The sequence below is a fragment of the Ostrea edulis genome, chromosome 4 (genome assembly GCF_947568905.1).
Source record: "Ostrea edulis chromosome 4, xbOstEdul1.1, whole genome shotgun sequence".
NCBI lineage: Eukaryota > Metazoa > Mollusca > Bivalvia > Ostreida > Ostreidae > Ostrea > Ostrea edulis.
Window position 1 is genome coordinate 82,593,404 of NC_079167.1, and position 24,753 is coordinate 82,618,156.

At 36.3% G+C, this 24,753-nt stretch overlaps 3 protein-coding genes across 3 annotated transcripts in view; 1 reads left to right on the forward strand and 2 right to left on the reverse strand.

Annotated features, from left to right (window-relative positions):
* Window positions 1–530: 530 nt before the first annotated feature.
* Window positions 531–16,880, reverse strand: LOC125671300 (cytochrome P450 3A6-like). Its single transcript, XM_056161510.1, has 13 exons — window positions 16,782–16,880; window positions 12,970–13,284; window positions 10,776–10,828; window positions 9,192–9,302; window positions 7,115–7,217; window positions 6,935–7,020; window positions 6,503–6,648; window positions 6,283–6,434; window positions 6,004–6,115; window positions 5,376–5,531; window positions 5,132–5,222; window positions 3,539–3,676; window positions 531–576 (listed from the first exon to the last, which is right to left on the reverse strand). Exons 1-13 carry the CDS (start codon window positions 16,878–16,880, stop codon window positions 531–533), a joined length of 1,608 nt encoding a protein of 535 aa, XP_056017485.1.
* A 47-nt stretch (window positions 16,881–16,927) lies between these two features.
* The window catches only part of LOC125671291 (uncharacterized), a 21,957-nt gene continuing 14,131 nt past the window's right edge, over window positions 16,928–24,753 (reverse strand). The window contains exons 2-4 of the mRNA XM_048906868.2: window positions 21,884–22,042; window positions 19,477–19,709; window positions 16,928–19,047 (exon numbers count right to left, since the gene is read on the reverse strand). Of these exons, the coding sequence (XP_048762825.2) occupies window positions 17,950–19,047; window positions 19,477–19,709; window positions 21,884–22,042 (1,490 nt within the window). The 3' untranslated portion in view covers window positions 16,928–17,949. The remainder of the gene's footprint in view (window positions 19,048–19,476; window positions 19,710–21,883; window positions 22,043–24,753) is intronic.
* LOC130054397 (tripartite motif-containing protein 55-like) overlaps window positions 24,188–24,753 on the forward strand; it is a 6,075-nt gene continuing 5,509 nt past the window's right edge. The window contains exon 1 of the mRNA XM_056163975.1: window positions 24,188–24,459. The gene's annotated coding sequence lies outside the window, so the exon portion shown is untranslated. The remainder of the gene's footprint in view (window positions 24,460–24,753) is intronic.

Consider the following 24,753-nt stretch of genomic DNA (forward strand, 5'->3'; position numbering starts at 1 on the left):
CCATTTTTACCTGTCCGCTACATACCTACGCACATCGTCAAGGTTGAAGCACGTAACTTTTGAAGTAATTATATTGTATAGGGTCATGCAGACTGGTAAGATTTATCTAGTATTAACTATACTACATTTTAACACCAAAAACATAACACTAACATACATACATTGCCTGACAGCCAGCCGTGATTGCTGGACGCCCGTAATTTATTGTATTCTAAATACACAATTCGCGGAAAAGCAAGTCGTTTTCCCATATACAACAATTAAGATAACCTTCCAACTCCATATACAGAATATGAGCAATACATAAATAACGATACTTTTAAATATACCTCCAATCCCCTCTATATAGCATCAGGGCCGGCCAGGAAAAAAACTAGAAATAAAACGATGAAAATCGCAAAAAACTCTAGAAAACCTGTGTCCGTTGCCAAGTGCCGCTGGATGCAGGGGTTGTGAACGGACCTCACAACTTATTTGTAAATGTTTAACCTTTGCATGGCATGGATGAAAACATAAGATTTAATTATCTTTTAAGTTTCGTCTATCTCGTGACGAGCGGCGGCTAGAAGTGAATACCTGAATTGCAGTTCGAAAACCTGTTTTTCTAACTCACATTCTATTGGCTAATAATGGATCATTCCATTCTACCTGTACAATATACTGTACCGTCAATACAACATTTTCCCGCTATTACTAACGAAACGCGGGAAAATATAATTATTAAATTAATAGTTCAGAGTTTAATGCTATCCATTTAACATAAGAAATCTTTCCAAGCATAAAGTTAATTTGGTGATATCTAGAGTTAGTGAACTGCATGTAAAGTATGAATGTTAAGTATTTTGTACGAATGTTGTAGGTTTTTTCCATAGAATATAATATTTGAAAACCTAAGAATATTGTCCTGATCTATCGACGGGTTACACAGATTAGAAAAATATTGGAAATAAATACTGACATTTTCACACTTCAGCTACGAAAATATCCATGATATCAAATTTGAGGATTTAAAAGGACATAATAGGAGTAATGTCATTCTAAAATTTCAAATAATTTACAATGTCTTAAACTTTAAAATGGATTTTTTTAAAAATAGTGGTTAGTGATCACATTTTTAAATTATTGGTGAAAATGATCAATTTCTATAAAAAAAAAAATTGTGAGTAAACTAATCTAAAAAACTTTTAAGAATCGTAGTCCTGTTCCAAGTCTGAGCTACATGTACATGTATCATAAATTATAAAACTATAAATTACATGTATAAGAGTATAAAAATAGAAGATATTTTGGATGAACCAAAAACTATAATATCATGCAGATTTAGAACTTTTTACTTAATCAATTAATCAGCCACAAAATATAGTCCCCGCCAAACCCTTTCAAAATTTTGATTGACGCAAAAATTTTCAACTGGATAGGGTTCAGTAGTAGATGTGTGGTATGTGTACACCATTGAGATCAGTATTGATCCAGTGAATATCTAGTTGTAGCTTCCTACACAATTGTGTTCAAAAGCCAGGGAGCTAACTTCCTTAAAATATAGAATTACAATAACAGTGTAAGGAACAACATTTCAACAAGAACCGAATGAGCCAGTAAATGGGATTTCTCATAACATACACACAACGTTAATCCTATTAAATGGTGGGTCGATGATAAAATACTTGTTCCAAATCTGGCAGAGTTACATGTAGCAAAGAAGTATGTATATATATCAAACACAACAACGCCATCTGAAGGACTTCTTTCTACAGCTGGACTCGTAAAAAAACCTGAGAAATCGTTTATCTTCAGCTGTTGTTGATCAAAGAATATTTTTGAACAAAAATGGCAAAATAGATATTAGTTATGGTCCATATTTATGTAGCAATACTCCATTATCACCTGCATATGGTGTTTATATCTCTCAACTGTTAGATTCGATACACAAGAGCTTGTTCTGCTTATGTTCAGTATTTGAATAGAAGCGGGCTACTGACAAACAAGTTGATGGTGCAAGGCTTTCAACAGTCTCGTTCGAAGTCAGCATTTCGCAAATTCTATGGTCGTTATAACGATCTAGTTTGCCAATATAATATATCATTGAGTCAAATGCTGTCTCATGTGTTTCATACAGATTTTTAGGCCGTTCTTGGCACACCGATTTTGATTACGGATAACTCCGTTTACCTGATCAAGATATAGGGCTTACGGCGGGTGTGACCGGTCGACAGGGGGATATTTACTCCTTCTAGGCACCTGATCACACCTCTGGTATATCCAAGAGTCCGTGTTTGCCCAGCTCTCTATTTTATATTGCTTATAGGAGTTATGAGATTGATCACTGTTCGTTATCTTCACCTTTCTGACGGTGGTGAAAGCTTAGAATAAACTTGAGAAATCTGGACTTTGGGATTATTTCTCTCTGAAATCTCGCGCATGTTTCATGCTCTCCTCGGTTTTTTTTATACTTGCTACATTTAATGTTCTGATTAAACATAAACCGATTGGCAATTCAATATTCGATTGCCATCCCTAGTTTTTACGTATTAATATTTCATGCCATATTTATTATATTTTTGTGTCAACTACAAAATCTGAAAAGAATCTGAAAGAATCCTCATACAGGTACCATTGTCAAACTGATTTACACAGTTCATGGTTTCCTGTTAAGCTACCCACAGGTTTGTTCATTGTTTTGATCTTTCCTCTAGTTTCAGTTTAACGCCATTTAAGGGCTTTAATAAGCCTGTTTTAGCTAGCTGCAATGGTATCTGAAAAAAGGATAACTACTGTCATTCATATGGACACAAACGGAACAATATATATAAAGTGCCAACAGTGAAATGTTATTCGAGTTTTGTGTTTCTTGACTTTTATTATATCACTTCTGGTGTATCCAGGGGTCCGTGTTCGCCCAACTATCTATTTTGTATTGCTTGTAGGAGTTATGAGATTGATCACTGTTCGTTATCTTCACCTTGCATATATATATATATATATATATATATATATATATATATATATATATATAAAGCACTAAATAATCACAACTAGGTACTGAAATTTTCGAACCAGCGACGTACGGCACCCACCGCCTAGCAAGATTGTCAAACCAGTGCGTAAGTCCACTGGACCACAACGACTTCCCTTATATATATATATATATATATATATATATATATATATATATATATAACCTGTTGATATGGTTATTATAACAGGTTATTGATTATTGCGTTTCGTCACAAGTAACAAAGCGATAGTGTTGAAGTATGTACACAATGTCACAGTTAACCTCCATGGCGGCGAGACTTTATTTCAATCGGTAAATTTGTTATGTCTCCCCTCCTGCAACCTTGAATTTGGATTATCTTATAGATGTTTATGACCACCAATAAAATACTATTTGGGCTAAAACACTGCTCCTCTATATGAACATGAAAATGTTGAAGATAGAGAGCAGTGTAAAATCTCACAAAGAACACAAAATTAGAAACTTGGGAACACACATGAACGCTGTTGAAATGAGTTACTATGATGACCTAAAACATCTTACCGTTCAGGGTTATACGTGTCGGGGTCCGGCCAGTAATCGGGGTCTCTGTGTACAGCATAAATCGAAAACGACAGGAATATGTCTTTAGGAATCTTATAACCAGCTATGTCCATCTCCGTCTTGCTTTTTCGGTTTAATCTAAGATTTAATAGAGCATTGTAGAATGTCTAAATATAAACTACATTGATAATTGCTAATGATGAATGTAAAGTGATCATTTTTATATAGAGGATAAAGACGATTTCGTGAAGATTAAACATGCATGAATATCAATCACATACTACTGATGATGTGATTAAGAGATAAAAACAGATCATTCACAATTTCATATCAACACTCTTGAAATATTTTTACTTCTTTTAAAAACCAGTAAAATGAAGAGTGAAGATAAGGAACAGTGATTAAACTCATACATGTAAATCTTATAAAGAATACAAAATCAATAGTAGGACAAACACGAACACCTGGGCACACCAGAGGTGGTATCAGGTGCCTAGGAGGAGTAAGCATACCTAGTCGATGGGTCACATCCGCTGTGAGTTCCATATCTCAAGCAGGTAAATGGTTTAATTTGCAGTCAAAACCAGTGTGTAAAGAACTGTCTAACAATTGGTATGAAACACCTGGGCACACCAGAGGTGGTATCAGGTACCTAGGAGGAGTAAGCATACCCAGACGACCGGTCACACCCGCTCTGAACCCTATATCTCGATCAGGTAAATGGTGTAATTTGCAGTCAAAACCAGTGTGTATAGAACGGACTAACAATTGGTATGAAACACGTCAGGAAAAAATTTTACCCAATATTTTGATGCTCTTGGTTTGAGAAACGTTTGGAAATTTCAATATGACGTTTCGCCATCACAATAGTTAATATTTCCGTGAGGTGCAACGACAGGGGCTTGATAGAACATTTACTGGATCCAGCAAAGTATCTATGTTTGTAAAGATAACTGTGAAGTTTAGGAATCCAGTATTGGTACGGTAACTTAAATTCATTCATCTATATGACTGGGATATTAAATGTGTTTAAAATGAAGCATGATTTTGAGGACTTTCATCTTTTGAAAGGGCAATTGGAGTACAATTAGGATTACCAACTGCGGAATTAATGCTAAGTTCGTTTAAAATACAGTTGTAATAATGAGTCTTACAAACAAAAATAATGTTGTTACAAGCTTTGTCAGCTGGAACCAAAACATTTTCATTATGTAACCTATCAAATGTTTTCACCAGTGCTGAAGATAATGAGCCGCGACCAATCTCACAACTCCTATAAAGAATACAAAATTCAGAGGAGGATAAACTAGGACCCTGGTCAAGCTTTTCTGAAGAAAAAAATGAATTCACTCTTTTCTTGTCTCTTCTCGATTATCTTTCTTTGGTAGGTTGCATTGACCTTCATTTTCGATAAACTTTAATCCCTATACTCAAGGATGCTTTGAAGATGGTCCAGTGGTTCTAGAGACAAAGTTGAACGTGTGAGAAGTTTATACGCAACTTACAACGCCGGAGCGTCATGAGTGACCTTAAGTATTTTGATGAGTGTATGCTATTCAAGTATATTTCTGTTCAATACAAAAGATAGGATACCTTACGGCAGGCGGATAGAATCTCAGTGTCTCACTGAATACCCAATCCAGGTAGTCAACCTTCAATATATTGTCATATGTTGGCAGTTCATGAAAATATTCATTATGACAATACGTCTGTGTCATTCAAAGCTTTTGGTGAAAGTTCAATCTTCCACTCATTATTTCTCAGAATGTATTCTCAATGTAATGCAGCGAATATATCATCAAAAACTGAAACAATGATTTAACACCAATTCCTACTTTTCCTAATATTGAGTCGATTTCGTTAATGAGCTTTTCCTGCATTTCTGGATTGATCGCCAAACAGTGCGACATAAATGTCATGGTGTTGGCTGTTGTATCAAACCCCGCAAAGAGAGAGAGGATCGCATTCCCAGTTACTTCGTATTCAGTCAAACCTAATGATATATGATGGAAAATAATGACATCAATTTAAGATAAATGACCATTATCGTTAATCGTTAAATGTCTAAAAATTGCCGGTAAAAAAGATTCAAATGAAGAGAAAGATTTAATGGAGAGAAAGACAAAGAGATAGAGGTAGTTGTGTATTGTTTTACAGCCCATTCGATAATTTTTTAAAAATGTCACTAGTCTTAGAAAAAGTGTCCAAAATTTAGAAATAAATGTGGTGCTCATGCCGTAACGATGAGGGTTATCTATCGTGTGATCATCTACTGCAACATGGAATCTGCTTTGTTATGGTCGTATCCAAAACACCTGTGGATTACACTTCATGTGCCAGAGACTTGGTGAAAGAACAGTCACTATCAATGTCAAAAGTCCTAGCTCTATGAAAAGCCTGTCAGTTCGGCTGGTTCGAGAAAGAGAGACAGGATAGAGACAGAGACATGGAAAGCGATACATTACCTCGTTTGTTCCATTTTTCTGGATCTCCTTCGTAGCTTTGCTCATCCTCTACCTCGTTTTTATTTGTGTCCTTGTGGGCATTAAGCATCAGTTGAAGCAAATCTTTTCTATTCTATTTCACAATGAGTAAGACATATTTAGGCATATTGATATCCATAAACGATTGTTAAAAGTAACAATAAGATGGATAGAGTTTTGATGTCTTATATATCTTTTGCTTTTGTTAAGCATTTATTTAGAAGAATCATTCTTTTGGTATTTTGTATTTTAGAAACTTACCTTATCGCCTTTATCTCTCATTTCGATCGCCTGATGGACTGCCGACTTGAAAAAGTCCATGAGTTTTCTATTATTCAATGGAGATATGTTGAAGTAGTTAAGTATCTCGTCCAGATTTGGAAATATCAGACAAATACAATTCAAGTAGAAAACTAATGTGCGGTTCTATTCACAAATGCTTGATATCTCTATCACTTTTATAAAAATCAATGACACTCACTTATGAAAAGCATAAGAGAAGTAAATCTAAAACTGAACAGTTCTTTGGCATATTTCACAAATGTATTATCGGGGTTTGTTTGAGAATCAGTGTCCATCCCAAATCCAAATGAAGCTGTAACGTCCATGGTGTATCTACCGAATACCCTGTAAATAAACAACAGCATTGGATTCAAAATGTAAGTTAGATGAAGTGTTTATCTTACTTCTCTAATAGTAACTCGGTTGCCTTTCATACATAGCAATTCTTTCATAATATACATGGAAATTATGATTTTGGGAGAGGCCCTACATAGGCTATGCCTGTTGCCCGATCCTATTGAGTTTCTCAATAAAATATGTTTCAATTGTAAAAACAAATTAAATTAAAGTATGATTACGAAGATAAATCAACAATAATAATAGATTTTTAACCACTCTGCCTTCTACTCACTCTTTAAATTCTATAGTGTTTACTTCGTCAGTTTCTTTTTTCAAAACTTTCAACATCTCATACTTCTTTCTTAGGAGTGGATTCATCTACAACATATGGACCTTTATTGTCGCAGTGTTTATTTTTAAAAATGATTTATAGCTCCAAAAATTATCCACAGCAAATTCAAAGGTGATGCACCTTTCTCATTTTCCCACTTGAAAACGTCGGAGGAAGTGTGTTTCTCATAAATCTCCAGTGGTCATCTTCTACAACCGTCAAACCATGTTTCAATTCACTCTTACTTTTAGAGAATGTCTGAAAATATAGAAAGTGAATAGGTAATAATAACGGAAAATTCTTATTCAAATCATCTTACAAAACTTACAAAGAATACAAAGAGAATAGAGCAAACTTTGATCCCTGGAAACACTAGAAACTGGATCGGGTGTCTAGAAAAAGGACGAAAGGTGAACATAACGCTGTGATCAGTCTCATAACTCCTATAAGCAATACAAAATAGATAGTTAAGCAAACACGGACCCCTGGACACACCAGAGGTGGGATCAGGTGCCCAGGAGGAGCAAGCATCCCTTGTCGACTGGTGACACCCGCCGTGAGCCTTATATTTTAATCAGGTAAACATAGTCAATTAGTGTACCAAGAACGGTCTAACAATCGGTATGAAACACGTCAGACAGCATTTGACCCATTGATAGGTTGTATCGGCAAACTAGATCGTTATAATGACCATAGAATTTGCGAAATGCTGACTTTAAACGAGACAGTTGAAACCACTGTACCATCATCAGTAGCCTGCCTCGATTTAAAAACTGACCATACGCAGAACAAGCTTTTGTGTATCGAATCAGTTGAGATATATAAACACCACATGCATACATCCCTGCGAACCGCTCAAACGTACCATCAGTCCTATATCTTGATCTTGGAGTGAAATGTCTCAATAAGATGTCTGTATGTAGAGTGAACTTTCAAACATAAGCATTAATATCATAACGTCGTCTGCGTGTTTGTAGTGTTTCCTTGCATTTGTGTGTGTAACCTTTACACACTGCTTATGATGATACATTTGTGTGTGTGACCTTTACAGACTGTTTATGATGATACATTTGTGTAACCTTTACAGACTGTTTATGATGATACATTTGTGTGTGTAACCTTTACAGACTGTTTATGATGATACATTTGTGTGTGTAACCTTTACAGACTGCTTATGATGATACATTTGTGTGTGTGACCTTTACAGACTGTTTTTGATGATACATTTGTGTAACCTTTACAGACTGTTTATGATGATACATTTGTGTGTGTAACCTTTACAGACTGTTTATGATGATACATTTGTGTAATCTTTACAGACTGTTTATGATGATACATTTGTGTAACCTTTACAGACTGCTTATGATGATACATTTGTGTGTGTGGCCTTTACAGACTGCTTATGATGATACATTTGTGTGTGTAACCTTTACAGACTGTTTATGATGATGCATTTGTGTGTGTAACCTTTACAGACTGCTTATGATGATACATTTGTGTGTGTAACCTTTACAGACTGTTTATGATGATACATTTGTGTGTGTGACCTTTACAGACTGTTTATGATGATACATTTGTGTGTGTAACCTTTACAGACTGTTTATGATGATACATTTGTGTGTGTAACCTTTACAGACTGCTTATGATGATACATTTGTGTGTGTAACCTTTACAGACTGTTTATGATGATACATTTGTGTATGTAACCTTTACAGACTGTTTATGATGATACATTTGTGTGTGTAACCTTTACAGACTGCTTATGATGATACATTTGTGTGTGTAACCTTTACAGACTGTTTATGATGATACATTTGTGTATGTAACCTTTACAGACTGTTTATGATGATACATTTGTGTGTGTAACCTTTACAGGCTGCTTATGATGATACATTTTTTATTGCTATTTGTGTACTGTTTTACTTCCTGTTTCACTCATATAAAGACATGACCAGCTTCGGTAAAGTGCCATAAATTTTGATGAAATGACGACACTAAGGGCAGCATTGAGAGTTCTTTATCATGCCAAAGTCTTCCTGGACATGCGACCACCGTTGTTTAGATCATATCCGAAAGATTAGTGATGTTCACGTCCAATGCCGTGCTCTGTTCGAATGAACCGTCACCACTTAAACGTCATTGGAACCGGAACGCCCCAATCACTGGGCTCTAGCACCCACTTGTGTCCAAACATATTCAATATTGAGTAAATTCAAACAACTTGATGCTTACAAATCTGTTTGGAGCCTTGGAAAAGTCTTTCACCAAAATGGTTTTTATGATATCTGGGTCTGCTATCAGGAGTGATGGGAAATCTCCCAGATAGGTTCTACAATGAAAGTATCATAGAAATCCCGTTATGATTCTGTTTAGTATAATTATATCCATAAACCATCGCACCTCACGCACTCTCAATTCCGGGAAACGTTTGGATTGCCTGTGTAACTGGGTATCCGACATGAAGGGAAAATTTGGTTTAGGAATTTAGAAAAGTTTATTAGATCACATGTAAAAGTAAATCCTTTTGAATAAAATCGTGAAATTAGCAACAAAATGGTATAGAAATGCAGTAAAAATGTAACCAAATATAAGTTCATAGTTTATTGCATACATTACAAGTCAATAGGCCAGTTATAATACACATTCTAAAACAGCATGTCCACAACATGTCGTGTGTAGAACAGTACATGCACAACACAAAACAAACATAAAACCTAACTTGACATGAGGTGTAGATATTTCACTTGGATTAATTAAAGCCACAAGTCAGTCATTATATAATGCTTGAGCGATTGGGGTGAAGTGGTCTGTCATCACGAATTGTGTATCTGCCATCACTTTCAATTATTTCCCTGACTTTTGAGACATTTGCCTTGCCTGTTACAGTCACTGATCAGCCAGAGTTTGCTGCATCTTTGACGGACTCTGTACCAGACACAAATGTCTTTCTCCACCTTCGAACTGTCTCATAAGATACCTTATCAGACCCATAAACTTCCCCCAATTAAGTAAAAAAAAATCTCCACTACCGAATGACCGAGTTTTGTGTGAACTTTCATATAAGCTCGAATTTCTTCAACATTCTCAACCCGTTTCCCAACCATTTTTACAACAGTGGTCAACGACTGACTCTATTGAAATTACTATAAGTTTAAAACTATGTGGCGCTGAAGGCTCGTGTTTATACTTTTGGAAAGGTATTGAATAGAGCTATTGAGAGTATCATCAACCACGAAATCGTGCAAAGCGTTATCGCGCTGTGGTACAATACACATTACATATCGAACAGCTGAACCAGTTCTGATGTACCGATATTTACTAATGGCGATCTTTGATATAGTACATACGAGTCAAACATTTGGCGATACCAAGACCGTGTCCGCAATTCTTTTTAATCGGGTTCGGTGTGCTCCTTTCCATCGTTTTCTTTTAAGGAGGTATGCTACACCAGAGAAATTTGATGTATATGAAAAGTGGAGGATATGTATAACAATGTTTTGAAGTTGAAATTTTTCAAATCTGCTTTATTTTTCAAAAAATACAGTTTTAGTATAAGGTAATATGGAGGGAAAAAAATAAAACCCCTGCTGGACTTGAACTTGCGGCCTACAGTTTAGCAGTCGGTATACAAACTTTACTGAGCTACTCGTCTATGTATTTAATTTGAAAAGGAAAAGTCAAATATTGCTCATATTGATTTTTTCCTCCCTGTTTTTAAAGGAAGTCAGCCATTATGACGTTGTAGAGTACATCCTTAACACATAGTGTTTGTAAAAGAGGATAGATAGAAGCGAGGGCATACTTAACAACTTTGCCGTAGGTCTTCATCAACTTCATGTCCAGTCCATACAATCCCTATAATGAAGAGAGTCGAATATCAGTAGAAGTTTTGTTGCATGAACTTCCATACACCTTATATACATCCATTAGACTTTATATCAATTTTGAAATATACCATTAAGAACACTGCGAAATCTTGTTTATCCCTGGGTCATTTGTTATATACTTTTGCAAATCAAGGCAAATTAATTTCTCTGTATCATACGCAGAAGATCGTCATTTCAGTATGTTTGTTTTTAAAACTGTTTTTATTGTGTTTATCCAAATAATTTGATATCTTTCCTTCAAAATATGTCTCACTATTTTACTTTATCTTACTATGTCGTTATTAGTAGCGTCTACTTTGAGGTAGAATTCAATATTTTCAAGCTTGAATCGTAAAATACCTAAAATACTTACACGTAAACATTGATCAATAGAAATACAACGAGTAAAATCCAGTTTGGACTTTATATCAATTAAATTTATATTTCTAATTTGAGATATAGGGCTGTGATCAATTAAGTATAATTAATAACTCTAAACCACCTGGACCTGATGGTATACATGTATATCCAAGAGTATTGAAAGTATCTACTTCAATAAAGAAACCTCCAGCTAAACTCTTCAATATATTATAAAATTTAAAAAGTTCTTAAATGTATGGAAAGTAGCCCATATCTCACCTGTTTTCAAAAATAAAGGTAGTGCTCAAGGAGTATCTAATTATAGACCAATATCACAAACAAGTGTCTTGTGTAAAATAATGGAAAAAATATTATTTAAACATTTACATAATTGTATGACTGACCATGACATAATTGATAAATATCAATCTGGCTCTCACCCTGGTGATTCAACTGTAAACCAATTGGTAGAAGTTTATAACACTATAATTTTTACCCACTGTGAAGTAAAATTTAGTTGATAACATATGACTTTTTGCTGATTATACCTCTTTATATGCAATTATAGACAATGACAATGATATTACAAATGTTACAAAGTCACTTACAAATGATTAGAACATATAGATGATTTTTCTAAGAAATGGCTTGTTGAATTCAATCCAAACAAAACTGTAAATATTAATTTTTCAGAAAAAACAGCGTTTATCCGTATGTTAGATTCAGTAAACAGCGTTTATCCGTATGTTAGATTCAAAAAACAGCGTTTATCCGTATGTTAGATCCAGTAAACATGGACCAGAAATTGTTCAAGATAAATCTCATACCCACTTTGGTCTCCAATTTCAGAATGATGCTATGTGGACATCCCATATACTTTCAATTCATGAAAAGGCTACAAAAGGATTAAATATTCATCGAATGCTAGAATATAAGGTTAACGGTAAAACACTGATTAAGATATGTTTCGCATTTATTAGACCTGTGCTTGAATATTCTGATGTTGTTTGGGATAATTGCTCAGAAAGAGACTCTAAATTATTAGAAGACATCAAGTCGAAGCAGCCAGAATAATTACAGGATTAATGTAACTCCCCTCGTTCAAAGCTGTTTGATGAACTAGGATGGGATCTCTTACAAACAAGGAGAAAAATTCATAAACTGCTATTGTTTTTTAAAAAAATTTAATGGTTATTCACCTCAATATTTGTAAGATTTGAGAGAACCCTTTCGTTCACCAACTCATATTTACAATCTTCGAACTGGTTTACAATTTTGAATTCCTCATATTATTTATTATTTACGGTATTTATATAGCGCATTATATAATTTTTTTTTAAAAATACTCTAAGCGCTTTACATTAAAATAACAATAAACTACAATTAAAAATTGAACATATCTGAAACAGTGTTAAAAAAAATATTCGTTTCATCAAAAGAATATGAATTCTAGCACTGGCTTACACAAAATCATGATTAAACTACAGAAAATACATACAAAAAGGTTTCATAAAAAAGAATATTAATACTGTCACTGGAAATGGCTTACATAAAATCGTGATAAGCAAGTCTGAAGAAGTAAGTTTTTTAATTTTTCTTGAAAAGTTCGAAAGAATTTTCTTTGCGGATGTAACTTGGAATGTTATTCTAGAGTGTGGCGGTTGCTTTGTCATACCTTCCGTCGCCATACGTTTTGGTCTTAACTCTTGGTGTTTGAATAAGCATGGCGTTTTCGGATCATAAAGAACTTGATGGATTGTATGGACTGACCAGTTCTTCAAGGTAGACAGGTTCAAGACCGTGGAGAGCTTTAAATGTGTACATTATCAGTTTGTACTGAACCCTGTAATGTACTGGAAGCCAATGGAGTTTCACTAAAACTGGTGTTATGTGCTCATTTTCCTTAGTTCTGGTAATCAGCCGTGCTGCTGAATTCTGCACACGCTGTAACTTTGACACTATGTCAGAATTAACACAATAGAAAAGGGCGTTTCCATAGTCTAAACGCGAAGTCACTAGCGAACTGACCAAAGTCTTGCAGGCGTCTTCAGTAATGAATGGTCTTATGCGTCCAATGTTTCGGATCTGAAAAAAAGCATGCCTTTGATATAGCAGTTGCTTGTTTTCGCATGCTTAGTGTTCTGTCAAAAAATACACCCAGGTAAGATTGTTAATGTTATTTTTCAATAATCTTTATATTTATAAGTCTTTGAATCTTTAATAAAAGCATTGCATTGTATATAAAATGTTTGTTTTGTTTTAATTTGTGGTTGATAATATCTCAGATTTTAAACATTTTATTCAATAAATAGAGAATTGGTTTGCATAACCTTTGCTGAATGATTTGTAAATTTCAGGAGCACAATATATATCACTGATATTAAAGTGTGACTGTGTGTACATAGCCTTGATTCAATTATGTCATATTTTAGAGAAGAGTAGGCTATTCATGTTAATAAGTTTCTGGAGGTTTCCACACTGCATAAACCTAGATTGTGAAGTAGTTTAAGTAGTGCGGAAACCTTGCGTAAACCTAGGGTGGCGACTAGTTTCAGTAGCGCGAAAACAGTGCAGAAACCTTAGGTTTCCGCTACGTAAACCACCTGGAATCGGGGACGGCCTAAGTTTCCGCACGTAAACTTGAAGTTTCCAAACTGAAACCTTGCGTAAAGCATTTGTTTTCTTAAGTTTCCGCACCATGGAAACCATAATTTTCATGCAGTGATCTATTTAGATTTCTGATATGTGACCAGGGAAAAGTCACTATTCTGCGGTGTGACTAGGGGAAAGGGTCACACCCCAGAAGTCTGACTATATATAGAGACTTTCCCTCTCACATCCCGGAAATCTGACAATAGTGACCTTTCCCCCTAGTTACACCCCGGAAATCTGACAATAGTGACCTTTCCCCCTAGTTACACCCCGGAAATCTGGCTAAAGTAATGAACGGTGAAATAAGAGTTCTAGAAACCTTGAAGACATTGTATGAATGGTGACTTAGTGTTGTAGAAACCTTGAAGACATTGTATGAATGGTGACTAAGTGTTGTAGAAACCTTGAAGACATTGTATGAATAGTGACTAAGTGTTGTAGAAACCTTGAAGACATCGTATGAATAGTGACTAAGTGTTGTAGAAACCTTGAAGACATTGTATGAATAGTGACTAAGTGTTGTAGAAACCTTGAAGACATTGTATGAATGGTGACTTAGTGTTGTAGAAACCTTGAAGACATTGTATGAATAGTGACTAAGTGTTGTAGAAACCTTGAAGACATTGTATGAATAGTGACTAAGTGTTGTAGAAACCTTGAAGACATTGTATGAATAGTGACTAAGTGTTGTAGAAACCTTGAAGACATTGTATGAATGGTGACTAAGTGTTGATGACACCTTGAAGATATTTTATGAATGATGACTAAGTGTTGTAGACACCTTGAAGATATTTTATGAATGGTGAGTTAGTGTTTTAGACACATTGAAGACGTTGTATAAATTGTGACTTAGTGTGATTTATGTTATGAGTGTCACCAAAATGGCCACTGCTTCCATTTTTATCTTGAAGACATTGTATGAATGATGATTTAGTATTGTAGACACCTTAAAGACATGGTGTTAGTGGTGACTAAGTGCTCTAGACACCTTAGAGACATTGTATGAATTTTTCACTCATATGTAGACTTCACTGTTAGTGGTGAAGGTCTGCAAAATTTAGACCTATGCTCAGCGCTTATGGCAGGGAGGAGTCTTTATTGTGCCACACCTGCTGTGACACAGGGCCTCAGTTGTTGCGGTTTCATCCCATTTAGTCGCCTCTTATGACAAGCAAGAGGTACTGAGGACCTATCTAACCCGGATCCCCACAGGATCAAAGTAATGTAGCAGTGTTACAGTCTCTTTGTCATGAGACTCTCACAACATAGCAATATTCAGTGATTGCCATTCTTAATAAATCTGAAGACAAACATTCTGTCCATCTTACAGATTTATTGTTGTAATCATTGAATATTGTTATGTTGTGAGGGTCTCATGGCAAAGGAACTGTATCAATACTTCCTTTGCTTGTAGTGTTTACAAACTGTAAAAGTTTGCTGTCAGTGATTTGAACAAAATCTAAGTCACATGTTGAATTTGTGTCCAGGGTGGTAGAAGTCAATGCTACATGAGCTAACATCAGCCAAGTTAATGTCATGTTGTGATTTTGATTCAACAAACTCAAAGTCACATCTATGACAACCAGAAGTCAAGGTCACATCTATGACAACCAGAAGTCAAGGTCACATCTATGACAACCAGAAGCTGTAAGGTTTGTGGGTATATTAACAAGTTTTGTTTCCAGCTCTGTTGGGAAAAGACTAAGATGTAATAATAATTTTTTTGGACTTTGATTTGATCCACTTCATTTTCAGCCAAATAGAATATATCTAGACTCTCTCCTCCCCATCGCAAAGAATATCCTCTCTCTCCTCCTTCCCCTCACAAAGAATATTCTTTCTCCTCCTTCCCCTCACAAAGAATATCCTCTCTCCTCCTTCCCCTCACAAAGAATATCCTCTCTCCTCCTTCCCCTCACAAAGAATATTCTTTCTCCTCCCCCTTCGCAAAGAATATCCTCTCTCCTCCTCCCCCTCACAGAGAATATTCTTTCTCCTCCCACTCACAGAGAATATCCTCCCTCCTCCCACTCACAGAGAATATTCTTTCTCCTCCTTTCCCTCACAAAGAATATCTTCTCTCCTCCTAACCCTCACAAAGAATATCCTGTCTCCTCCTCCCCCTCACAAAAAATATTCTCTCTCCTCCTTCCCCTCAAAAAGAATATCCTCTCTCCTCCTTCCCCTCACAAAGATAATCCTCTCTCCTCCTCCCCCTCACAAAGAATATTCTTTCTCCTCCCCCTTCACAAAGAATATCCTCTCTCCTCCTTCCCCTCACAAAGAATATCCTCTCTCCTCCTTCCCCTCGCAAAGATAATCCTCTCTCCTTCCCCTCACAGAGATAATCCTCTCTCCTCCCCCTCACAGAGATAATCCTCTCTCCTCCTTCCCCTCACAAAGATAATCCTCTCTCCTCCCCCTTCACAAAGAATTTCCTCTCTCCTCCTTCCCCTCACAAAGAATATTGTTTCTCCTCTCCCTCACAAAGAATATCCTCTCTCCTCCTTCCCCTCACAAAGAATATCCTCTTTCCTCCTTCCCCTCACAAAGAATATCCTCTCTCCTCCTTCCCCTTCACAAAGAATATCCTCTCTCCTCCTTCCCCTTGCAAAGATAATCCTCTCTCTTCCCCCTCACAGAGATAATCCTCTCTCCTCCTTCCCCTCACAAAGATAATCCTCTCTCCTCCCCCTTCACAAAGAATTTCCTCTCTCCTCCTTCCCCTCACAAAGAATATTGTTTCTCCTCTCCCTCACAAAGAATATCCTCTCTCCTCCTCCCCCTCACAAAGAATATCCTCTCTCCTCCTCCCCCTCACAAAGAATATACTCTCCCCCCCCCCCCCCTCACAAAGAATATCCTCTCCTCCTCACAATATCCTCTCTCCTCCTCCCCCTCACAATATCCTCTCTCCTCCTCCCCCTCACAGAGAATATCCTCTCTCCTCCCCCTTCACAATATTCTCTCTCCTCCCCCTCAAAAGAATATCCTCTCTCCTCCTCACAAAAAATATCCTCACTGGTCATCGCATCAAATCATCCTCTCATAAGGTGAATAAATTAATTACAAACAATATCAATATAATCCTGTATTTACATTACATATGTTCCACTTAGAAATGAGATCAACAGATAACATACACTCTATAAAAATACATCAAGAAATACTTTTATCATATATCATATATCAAAGCAACTATGGATTCATTCTCATCAAGTTATAGACAAATGGAATGCTTTACAGAAAACAACCTGATTAATCTTCACAACCAACGGATGAAAATCTGAAAGATCAGATTAGAGTTTCACATTATGCTCATCTACATCATATATCAAACAAATTCAATAAAACATAAACATTTTCTGCTTTACTGATTTTAAAAAAGAACACGTCTACATAAAATGTAAATACAAGTAAATACATATATAAAAGCTTCAGTATTGCATGTAGCTTAACCATGGGAAAATATATCACCTCAAGTTATACAATGAAAGAAAACATAAGTAATCTGATTATTGTAGAAAATGAAACTGAAAGCCCTGTGAAAAGGAACTAATTGGTTAGTGAACATTTCTTAGAATGGAAGAACAATTGTTCTGGAATGTCATATTTATCATCTTCTTGCTACTGGGCATATTTACCAAAGTGACATGACAAATGATAATGAACCCAACACATCATATGTCGTAGTGACTCACTCACTACATCACATGGTGTACAGATACAACACAGCGCTCCTCCAGAAGTCATACTCACAAAATGTCCTGATCATTCACAATACATATCAGAAAAAATGGAATATTAATAAGACCACCCAACACACACGATGCATAAAACTCGAAGGATTAGAAATAGACGACCTACATTTCATGGCCCTAACATGATTAGGGTGTGTGTAGCAGATCTTTTTGTGATAATTTAGACATTCAAAATATTAAATCAGACAAAAAGGGACCAGTTAGAAAATGCTGTGCACTTTAAAGGGAGGACTTCACTACAATGACTGGATTTTCCCTTTTCTGAACCAAAACACTTTAATGACATTGAATCAAAATGCCTGCTTTATGACATCGGTAATACAGTTCATCATTTGTGTTATAAGAAGCCTCCATGTTTCACATGAAGCTCATCAAACACAGCTGCACGATTGCTGTCCTCTAGCTTCACTATAAATGGGTTGACCTCATTTCCGACGGACCTGGGGATTTCGAGTTTAAGCTCTGCCTTTACATCGTTCATTGGCATGACACTTTCCAGCGTGTGACATTCGTGAAGAACCATCACCTGGAAGATGACCTCTACCCCGGTATCCACCACAGAGAACCTAAAGCAAGCAGAAGTCCCGGGAGTAAAGCGCATGCTCTTCTGAAACGTTTGGTCAAGGTGACTCGACATGATCTTCATCTGGCCATCCAGTCCTAGAAAACACTGTATGCCTACAATGTTCTCAAAATCTGTGTAGGCAGTCGATCGCACGTATATGCTCATGCCAGTCTCATTGGGAACTACATCTCGGTTTTTTCTGTTCAAAAACTGGACTCGACCATTGAGAGAGAGCAGTTTTGAAGGTTTATATTTAGATTTTGTCAGCACATACACAGCACGACTCTGTAAAACCAAAGCTTCTTCACTAGGCAGAATGGAATGATGTTCTATGTATAGACCCATTTTTAGCCACGCCTCTGGGCGGAACAGAACAGTATCTCTCTGTTTAGCATAAGGACTTAGCTTAGGACTGGATTTGTTTCTGTTCATCTTGAGGTAAGCTTTCAGGTCTTTGTCATGAATGTCCCAATAGGATTTCTCCGGAGCAAACCGGTACGCTATGTGCATCAGATCCTCGGGCGCAGTTCTCTCCCCTTCTTCCTGCCAGATGAACACACTTGCTTTCGTGTTATCTGTCAACCATTTTATCTGAGGGACAGAGTTTCGAATCAGTGAGGATCGGACAGATATGACGATAGGCTGGTCTAGTTCTGCATCCTTAATAGCCTGATACATGTCCATGACATTGTCCCACGAGTAGCCACTCAAACTGAGGTCAGTGTGAGTTCCGGTTGTCCATCCCAAGGACATGGTACATTTTGGAAACAATCGCTGGACATGCTTGATGTACCTGTTCATGTCCATTCTTGGTTTGGAGCCATGAGGTCCTTTCAATATGTCAGCATGCAGCCAAACTGGCCTGAAAAGCTACAAACACAACACAACATATGTAAAGAGACAATGCACACACATCTAAATGTTCCTACAATTTGTCAAGAATAACATCTCAATAACAAAATGCATATAAATCATTTACAAACGTCAACATTCCCAGAGTGAATATAATTTTCATTTGTAATTACATTCAGTGTTTGAATGAATCACCTTTCTCTGACAAGTAATTACAATCAGTGTTTTAATTAATTGCCCTCTCTGATTAGTAATTACAATCAGTGTTTTAATCAAACCCTCTCTGATTCGTAATTATATTCAGTGTTTGAATTAATCACCTTTCTCTGACTAGTAATTACAATCAGTGTTTTAATTAATCACCCTCTCTAATTAGTAATTACAATCAGCATTTTAATTAATCACCCTCTCTGATTAGTAATTATATTCAGTGTTTGAATTAATCACCCCTCTCTTGGAATCCTTTAATTTCTGCAGTGTTATCTCCACGGCATCGTTGGACTGGAATGAGATTTTGATCCCCTTGTGATCAGTCTGTCTGACCTCTGTTAGCCAGATGTCCAAGGTCAGTTCACTGTTGGTTTCTGGTAGTCGGGCCATAACCGGAGTGAGGCTCTGATGGTCTGTGTCCTGTCCCTTCAATAAAACATCGCCCTGTATCATGTCTGCTTCAACTGGACCTACAATACACAGAGAGAAATGTGTCACTTGGATCTACAACACACAGAGAAATGTGTCACCTAGAGAAATGTGTCACCTAGATCTACAACACACAGAGAAATGTGTCACTTAGATCTACAACACACAGAGAAATGTGTCACCTAGAGAAATGTGTCACCTAGATCTACAACACACAGAGAAATGTGTCACTTAGATCTACAACACACAGAGAAATGTGTCACCTAGACCTACAACACACAGAGAAATATGTCACCTAGATCTACAACACACAGAGAAATATGTCACCTAGATCTAGAACACACAGAGAAATGTGTCACCTAGACCTACAACACACAGAGAAATATGTCACCTAGATCTACAACACACAGAGAAATATGTCACCTAGATCTACAACACACAGAGAAATGTGTCACCTAGACCTACAACACAGAGAAATATATCACCTTTATCTACAACACACAGAGAAATATGTCACCTAGATCTAGAACACACAGAGAAATGTGTCACCTAGACCTACAACACACAGAGAAATATGTCACCTAGATCTACAACACACAGAGAAATGTGTCACCTAGACCTACAACACAGAGAAATATATCACCTTTATCTACAACACACAGAGAAATATGTCACCTTTATCTACAACACACAGAGAAATGTGTCACCTAGATCTACAACACACAGAGAAATATGTCACCTAGATCTACAACACACAGAGAAATGTGTTACCTAGATCTACAACACACAGAGAAATGTGTCACCTAACCTACAACACACAGAGAAATATGTCACCTAGATCTACAACACACAGAGAAATATGTCACCTAGATCTACAACACACAGAGAAATATGTCACCTAGATCTACAACACACAGAGAAATGTCACTTAGATCTACAACACATAGAGAAATATGTCATATAGATCTACAACACACACAGAAATGTGTCACTTAGATCTACAACACACAGAGAAATGTGTCACCTAGATCTACAACACAGAGAAATGTGTCACCTAGATCTACAACACACAGAGAAATGTGTCACCTAGATCTACAACACACAGAGACATATGTCACCTAGATCTACAACACACAGAGAAATATGTCACCTAGACCTACAACACACAGAGAAATATGTCACCTAGATCTACAACACACAGAGAAATATGTCACCTAGATCTAGAACACACAGAGAAATGTGTCACCTAGACCTACAACACACAAAGAAATGTGTCACTTAGACCTACAACACACAGAGAAATATGTCACCTAGATCTACAACACACAGAGAAATGTCACTTAGATCTACAACACATAGAGAAATATGTCATATAGATCTACAACACACACAGAAATGTGTCACTTAGATCTACAACACACAGAGAAATGTGTCACCTAGATCTACAACACAGAGAAATGTGTCACCTAGATCTACAACACACAGAGAAATGTGTCACCTAGATCTACAACACAAAGAGACATATGTCACCTAGATCTACAACACACAGAGAAATATGTCACCTAGACCTACAACACACAGAGAAATATGTCACCTAGATCTACAACACACAGAGAAATATGTCACCTAGATCTAGAACACACAGAGAAATGTGTCACCTAGACCTACAACACACAGAAAAATGTGTCACCTAGATCTAGAACACACAAAGAAATGTGTCACCTTTATCTAGAACACACAGAGAAATGTCACCTAGACCTACAACACACAGAAAAATGTGTCACCTAGATCTACAACACACAGAGAAATGTGTCATATAGATCTACAACACACAGAGAAATGTGTCACCTTGATCTACAACACACAGAGAAATGTGTCACCTAAATCTACAACACACAGAGAAATGTGTCACCTTGATCTACAACACACAGAGAAATGTGTCACGTAGACTAAACAGAAACTAGAAAACCAGACTAAACAGAAACTAGACTACCAGGCTAAACAGAAACTAGACTATCAGACTAAACAGAAACTAGACTATCAGACTAAACAGAAACTAGACTTCCAAACTAAACAGAAACTAGTCTACCAGACTAAACAGAAACTAGACTGCCAGACTAAACAGAAACTAGACTGCCAGACTGAACAGAAACTAGAATGCCAGACTAAACAGAAACTAGACTACCAGACTAAACAGAAACTACCAGTATATTACCATTGAGGGCGATGTCTAAGGCCCTCTTACTGTTGACGTGCCGAGCCCATATGATGTTGTTCCCATCTTCGTTGGCATGTGGAAAGAAGATCATGGGGCTGATATCTGGACCCACTTCCAACATAGGGATTTTCCTTCTCAGAAACCAAGGAATAAAACCTTAAAAAAAACATAGTTACCACATTTAGTTCCTAACATACACCTGTTAATTATCACAAGTTTAAAAGCAAGCAGAATAAATAAACCAGTAATTTTTATTTGGACTCTGTGTGTACTGGTCATACTATCATTCTCTTAGCTGTAGCTCTCCAAGATCAGAAATCTGTCCCAATATTTTCTCAGAGAGCTACAGTTCTGCAGCTATCATTCTCTATACTATAGTGTGCAATATATATGTATTGATAAAACTGGCCTATGCTTTCATTTTAAAAATCTTATTTCCCACAGAAATTCCCTTTCCGAACAATTTTCAAAACACCAATGTAATAGCACATACCCTCTTAAGGTCGATCGATCCTCATGTGATGTCATAGGTTTTTGCAAAAATCTTAATAATTTAAACTTTGTGCCTGATAGAAATATATCTTTCTGAGGAATTTTAAACTATTGATACTGAAAAAGTTTATATTTTCCATAGATAATCAATTATTTATGATTTTAAAAATGTTGACAAGGGCAATAACTCCTATGCTGGAATTTCCTCTACTGGATGTCTATTATACATTGGTTTCCCTAATATTCACAATTAATCTATACATATTTATGAATTAGCAGTTTTTTAAAACTGTTGATATTTAAATTTTGTCATTTGAACAAGTTTTTATCTATTTTTATTATTCTGTTTAACGAAAATGTGTGATTTTCTGATGTTGATGTATACTTCTGTTTTTGTATGTCTGACATCTTTAAAAAGGTGGCAACATATATATTTTCTTTGGTTATTAATTAAATTAAACTATATTGAGTGGAAATTAATAAAGTTTTTCCATTTTTAACCATTAATATTGATAAGTCACATGAGGATGGAGCTACCTTAATCATAATGTGGTTATAGACAAGTAAATATCATGGCATAAATGTGTACATATATAATGACCCAGATTGAGCCATCAACACCTTTACTTGAGTGTTGCTCAGTTCAAACTAAGTCTATAACATTTACATCAGGGGATAACAATGATTCAAGATGTGGAGGAAATGTCAGAGTCTGCTCAAATAATCAAAAAATTAGAATGATTTTACATTAACGTCAACAGTAAATCTGTTCTTTTTACGTTTTAAACTTTATACTTGAATCAAAACAAATCGCAGCAGCCTGTGAATAAAATTGAATCTACATTACATGAAGTTGGTGGAAAAATAATTTGTCATTGTGTACACTTGTGGTTCTGGAGAAGATGACTATAGAATAATTTCACTGTGTATGTATTCCTACGTAAAAATTAAAATGTTATTGTGGTCCTGGTATCCTCGTATGATGGTATGTGCATGCACTATAACAGAGGGATGCTTGCATATCTAATTTAGCATTACATGGATGTGTCCTGATTCCCTATATTGTAAGATTGGGTTCTTCCCAGTATGAAAGCCTTGAGAGATTGTCTATCTTATATACGCTGTTTTGTTGTTCATCACTTTATTATTTTTTACATTTCATACTGTGTAACATCTTAACCTTTTTAATTAATCAAATCTTTTTTATCTTTTAATTTGCACATTTTACATAGAGGGAACTAACTCCATTTGAATTTCTCTTTCATTATAGCACCCAGTCCTGTCCTGGCTAGGAGGGGAAGGCTCACTCTAAGCCAGGCTTTCGGGGGGGAGTCTCATTATGGGGGAAGGCTCACTCTAGAGCCAGGCTTCCGGGGGGGGGGGGGGGGGGGGGGTCTCATTATGGGGGGAAGGCTCACTCTACAACACCGGCATGCAGCCATATTTATAAAAGCAGACGACATTTTGAGTACATACTTTAAATCTCAAGTAGGATATAGAGCTTACTCGAGATTTAACCATGGCATACTCCATATGGAGTATGTGTTCCTTACTCAAAAGTTTTATAACCCGCATTTCGAGTATGTGCTCCGGCTTGAAATTTCGAGAAAACTTTCGAGCCTGATTTGGAGTCGGAGCTTGATCCAGTTTTTATAACCTAAAATTATTTGGAGCCATACTCAAAATCTTTTTTTCGAGCTAGAGTTGGAGCTGGAACCTGAGCCAACTTTTATAACCTCCAAGTCTGGTCCAGAGCAAATGCATGTCTCCCTTTCCCTGTCAGGTTGTTTTAAATCTATGTTTGCTCCAACAATAGTTAGCTGTAGATATTATAAAGTGATTGCAAAAAATATCTAAATCCCCTCAATACGTTGAACAGGAAGACTGATTACCAGACAGATAGATAACAGATGTAGCATGAGAGGTGAAGATAACAAACAGTATAAGCATGTGATGCCTGTGATCAAATTCCACACCGATAATACAGAAGTAACATGATATCAGTGATCAAAGTCCACACAGACATATACTATCGTGGATATTGGTCACGGAGGACAGCCGCTCCTACTGTCTGTAATCAGGTAATGTTTTAAGATCGATTCAGAATCATTTCATTTTTTATGTAAATAAGACTTTAACATTATTTAATGCTTCTATCAATGCTGTGTAATTGTATTACAGAGAGAAAAAATTTAAAAAATATCAAAAATTGTTTTGAATTTGAAACAATGTCAAAACAATACACATAGGAATACAAATTCCTTGTTAACCCCTGTTAATCCTTGCTAATTATTGGAATCCATGTTATTTGTTTGTGTGGACATTTGTAGAAACTCTTCTTATAACATCTAGTTTCTTTATCCAGTTGATATTTA